The sequence below is a fragment of the Anneissia japonica genome, unplaced genomic scaffold (assembly GCF_011630105.1).
Source record: "Anneissia japonica isolate Jap-2015-1 unplaced genomic scaffold, ASM1163010v1 scaffold287931_len176634_cov123, whole genome shotgun sequence".
In the NCBI taxonomy this organism is placed as follows: domain Eukaryota; kingdom Metazoa; phylum Echinodermata; class Crinoidea; order Comatulida; family Comatulidae; genus Anneissia; species Anneissia japonica.
Window position 1 is genome coordinate 79,371 of NW_022706238.1, and position 5,085 is coordinate 84,455.

The 5,085-nt window shown below is 36.3% G+C and overlaps 1 protein-coding gene across 1 annotated transcript in view; it reads left to right on the top strand.

Moving 5' to 3' along the window:
* Window positions 1–425: 425 nt before the first annotated feature.
* The window catches only part of LOC117106072 (cyclic GMP-binding protein C-like), a 9,908-nt gene continuing 5,248 nt past the window's right edge, over window positions 426–5,085 (top strand). Inside the window, exons 1-3 of the mRNA XM_033247408.1 lie at window positions 426–531; window positions 2,540–2,769; window positions 2,996–3,085. Of these exons, the coding sequence (XP_033103299.1) occupies window positions 486–531; window positions 2,540–2,769; window positions 2,996–3,085 (366 nt within the window). The 5' untranslated portion in view covers window positions 426–485. The remainder of the gene's footprint in view (window positions 532–2,539; window positions 2,770–2,995; window positions 3,086–5,085) is intronic.

The window sequence follows — 5,085 nt, forward strand, 5'->3', positions numbered from 1 at the left end:
CATATATGAATTTTTTAGCTTTTCGTACTCTACACTTAGCTATCCGTAGCCAACCACATAGGCCTAGGTACGTAATATATTAGATCAGATGTTAATTACATAAAATGTAGGCCGACAGGAGTGGATTTCTTTTTTCGCGATTTACCATTGGATGGCAACCAATAATTTAGATAATAAAAATAAGTGTGAGTGATGGCAAGTTGAAGCATTGCCATCACTGCTGTGTACTACCACAATATGTATACTCAGAATGTGAGCATTCCAATCAGTTGTATGAAAGTGCCTGAGGGTTAGAACTGCACATACATCTCTGTGGTCTAATGGATATGATACTCACCTTCACAGTGAGAGGTTGCTGGTTCAAATCCTGACAGAGGAGCTGATTACGCTAGAAAAGCTTATGGGTCACATACAGTAGTAAATAATATTCAAATCAAGGTTGTTCCATAGCATTGTCAGGGGTGGATCCAGTGGATGGGGGAGCCATGAGGGCCCGTTCCCCCCTGTCGGTCAAGCTGAAAAATAAAAAAGGTGAGAAAAATTTGAGATAAAAAAAGGAAATGGGGAAGGGAGTTCAGTGGTGATCCAGCAGTGGGGTAAAGGAGAGCTCGATTGTTTACCACTTATTTACACCAACCATAGTGGGGCGGAGGTGAGCGTGGCGGCGTGAACTTCATGTTGTCCCCCCCTCCCCGTCAGAAAATCACTGGATCCGCCCCTGACCGTAAATACAATAGAAACAAATACATAAATAATATCAGTGCTCAAAGACGAACAAGTTGTAATAATCGTATCAAGCAAATCGTTTGTATGAAAAATAAAACTGTCTATGGCTGGATTCTCTGAACCTGCAAAATCTTGCTGTTAAGGCGAGGATCATATCCATTAGACAAAAGAGGGTATATGTGCAGTTCTATCTATACTTGGAAGGCAAACATCTTAATCAGTAGAGGATTCAAGAAAATGCCCAACCAGCCCAGGCCCCCCCCCCCTAAATAGATTGTTCAAATTTTTGGAAAAATGGAGATATAAAGAAAATTATGTTAAATTTTAAGTATGACAGTGCAATTTCCGGCCATCTAGAGCTGCCATAATCACAAATTTTCCTTACCTCAGGGGCTGGGGCTTAGGTGGTATAGATCCTCTGTGAAAGTACCTCCCTGGGCCCCCTCTATTTTGAGTTTCTGGATACGCCACTGTTAATCACCAAGCTACAGCTTCACTTGCCTTAATGCAAGTCTCACAGAAATCAGGACGATTTTCCGCACTTGCGAGCAAACATGAAACTCACAGAAAATAACCTAACTCCCACAAATTCATGATATCTGCATTGTTTTAGTTAGCTGTTGAGCTGTTGGGTACCACCAAAAAAAAAAGATAAAAATAAAAAAATAAAAATAAAAATTGATGTGTTTTGAATGCCTGTTTAACCAGACCTCCCAGAAGTGGCTTCTTCCAACTTGTGACCCCTGGTTATAATAGTGTACACTATATGAGTTTTGTTTATTAGTTCCTATGCATGTAATGCAATAGGAACTATTGTAATCACTCTTTTGTATATATATATATATATATATATATACATGTATACATATATACGTATATATAACGTATATATACATAATATATATACGTATATATATATACGTATATATATATACGTATATATATATACGTATGTATGTACACGTATATATGCGTATATATATACGTATAATATACATGCGTATATATATATACACACGCGTATGTATGTACACGCGTGCGCGTATTACATATATATATACGTGTATACGTATATATATATATATAATACGTGTATACGTATATATATATATATATAACGTATATATATATATATATATATACGTGTATATATATGTACGTATATATATACACGTATATATATATATATATATAGGGCCTATATACTTTTTAAGCCATGTATCATGCATAGGAACGTTGACGCCTACAAGGCTCTGGTTACTTGATGTGAAATCCAAATAAAGTTTGATGACAACAAATCTTCCAAGTGGATCGTAAAAAAATGGGCCTCATTTGATATCAGATTTAGAATATTCCTCTCTGGCATTTACTATGCTAACACACAAAGATGCTTCACTTGCTGGAGAACTTGCATTATTCTAAACTAAACAATTTGCCTTAAAACCAAAATATAAGGAACTGTTTCCATTATTTCAAAATGTCAAGGAAATTGTAATATCAAATTTTACATCGTACAGGTACAAGTTTGTAAAACTAGGAATGACATTGAATCAAGAGGATATAGCAATACTTGATAGTTCATTTAACATGCCACCAAAAATATATGAAGACAGTTGGCATTTTATTAGTGATTTAGGGCACAGAAGAGAAATTCATAAAATAAAAAAACGTGGAAGCTTTGCTTGGTTCGATTATTAGAACTTGTTCCTATTTGGGTTCTATTATTATTTATTCATTAGTTTCTCATATATACAGGAGAAGAAATGCATGAATAAAGATGAGCAAATTTTAACATATTGCTTCATTTTGACAGGTGCTTCAACTTCGTATGAGGAGGTGCTTAATCTGGTGAAAATGTTTCCACAAGAGAATGCAGCATCAACTCTACCAAATGTTACTAAAGAGGATATTCAACGTGTCTTAGAAATGATCCAAGAAATTGAAAAGCAAGGACAAAATGAAGGGTTAGAGAAGACAGTTGATGACTTGACTCTCAGCATCTGGGACTTTGCTGGACAAGATGTTTACTATATTACTCACCAGGTATTATAGCCAGAATAATAATCACATTTGTAATTTATTGACATTGATGAAGTATGCTGTCCCTTTGATGTCAGGGTTGTTTGTCCAATTCCCAGCAGACATTAACATTTCTTACAACTATAAAAAAAATCTTTAAGCTTCATACTTTTGCATTTCATTAAATATTTGTTTGATTAGAAGTTCAACAGTTTGTATGTATTATTTTATTCATTGTGTATTTGTTCAGGTGTTTCTGGTATCTCGTGCTATATACATTCTGTGCTTTGATCTCCGTCACGACCTCAACAAACCTGTTCCTGTGCTAGAAGGCGAAAAGGTAACCTACTAAAGTGGTTTAAATTTTAATAAAGTTAGGATTCTTTAAATGTACTGAACATACCAAATTATGGGTATATATGTATATGTATTGTACGTGTTTGTATGTTTTATATAAGTGTATATACATCAGTTCTAGAACCATAATGCCATAGAGCAAGCTTCCAGAGTACAGACTATGATTGACAACAACCAAATGCAGTGGGCTGGTCTAGCCCAGTGGCGGCGCTAGGGTGGGGGAGGAGGCTAGGCAGGGCTACATCCCACCGTTGGAGAGGTCTTTTCCCCCTCACGGAGTGAAAAATCACAATTCGTCGGGGAGAAAAAAAATTAAAAAAAATTATATGTATATTATACATATTAATAGACAGTGAAATTTATTAAATATGCCTTTGAAACCCATTGTCATTTTCAGAAGGCTACGTCCCCTGGACCACTTTCAAAAGGTTTTTAGCGACGCCTGACCACACCTATTTTTTTTCGTCTGTGACATCAGCTCCCCCCCCCCCACCCAGTTGTGGACTTTGGAACCCTCGTCTGGGAAAACCTGGCGCCGCCACTGGTCCAGCCTACAATACAAACTCAAACTCAAGAAGAGGTATACCGATTGTATTAATTACAATATTAATTCTGGGTATTAATATCAACAACAGATAAGATTAATTGAAAATCATGCAGACTGACAACACTCGATGAAGGAAAGATGCAATAGCTTTTGAAGAACAGCATGTTAAGCATGCTAGCTTAAGATGGTTTTACGGAAGATCGAGGTATACATTCCTGATCGGACACAGACCGGGCATGCAGACATGTTCTGTTGTCTAAAGCAGGATATGTTAATCAAATTAAATCCAAGTGCCAAAATTATAAATAACATTTGACAAACCACAAGTCAAAGGATGGGGCTTATCGTGAAATTAGTATTGGAAATAATGAGGTGCACATGAAATGCAAGATTAGGTTGTCCTTTAGGTAGTAAGGTAATTTCTTCAAAAAGATTCTAATAATTTCTATGCTCAAGTTTATAATTTGTATTTTATTGTACAGTGAATGAGTAAATTCCAAATTTATTTTTTACGACTTTTGTCATCATCCCCGTCACAAGTGTTCTCCTTTTATGCCTTGCTTAATGCAGCCATTTCAGTATTGCTTTGGTTGACATCTGGAACATATTCCCAATTTTGAGAAATTGTTTTTAGCAGACGGGGATCTTCCTTGCTGCAGACATACCCAAACCATCGCAGTCGGCCACAACCAATTTGTAAATTTTTTGGATGGGTACTAATCAAGACTATCCAGTGCAAGTTGTAGATCCGCTGCTGTTGATCTTACAATAGAAACATGTTTTAATGGAAAAGGTTTCTGTAAGATCACCATCAATAAGTACTCTACCTTCCATACCGTTATGAGAACTAGCTATGATGTTTACAAGTCTTAGAGGTATTCCAAAAGTAGCTTCCAAGCAAGTGTATGATCCAGAATCAAAAGCTTTTACTAGATCAACAAACACAGTATTTGAAGATCACTGTGTTGTTCACATGATTTTTTCTGTAGTTTTTGCAGTACAAACAAATATTGGTTGTGGAACAGAGGTTTGGGCACCTTGGACCGGATTTATCAAACTAGAAATCAGCTTAATTTGGTCTTAAGTTCATTTTTTTGCTTACAAGTCAGACTTATTAATTTTGCTTTAGCTTGAACATTGCTTAAGATTAAAATGTCGATTGTATGCATGCGCCATCTAAGTCCATTTTTAGTTCCAATGCACTGTTTTCCCTGTGTGTATGTGTGTGTGCGTGTGTGTAGACATTTATGCAAATGTGCATGCATAAAAAAAAAGGTTTTCCGACATTAACTGGATTGTGTCTATTATTCCATCAAAATAACACTGCAATACCCGCTGCTTATTTGGACTCGAATTCAACCCTTGCCATAAGACGCAAGCTCGGTGGTCTAGCAGTTTGATGCCAGGCTAGTGATCTGGAAATCGTGGGTTGGAGT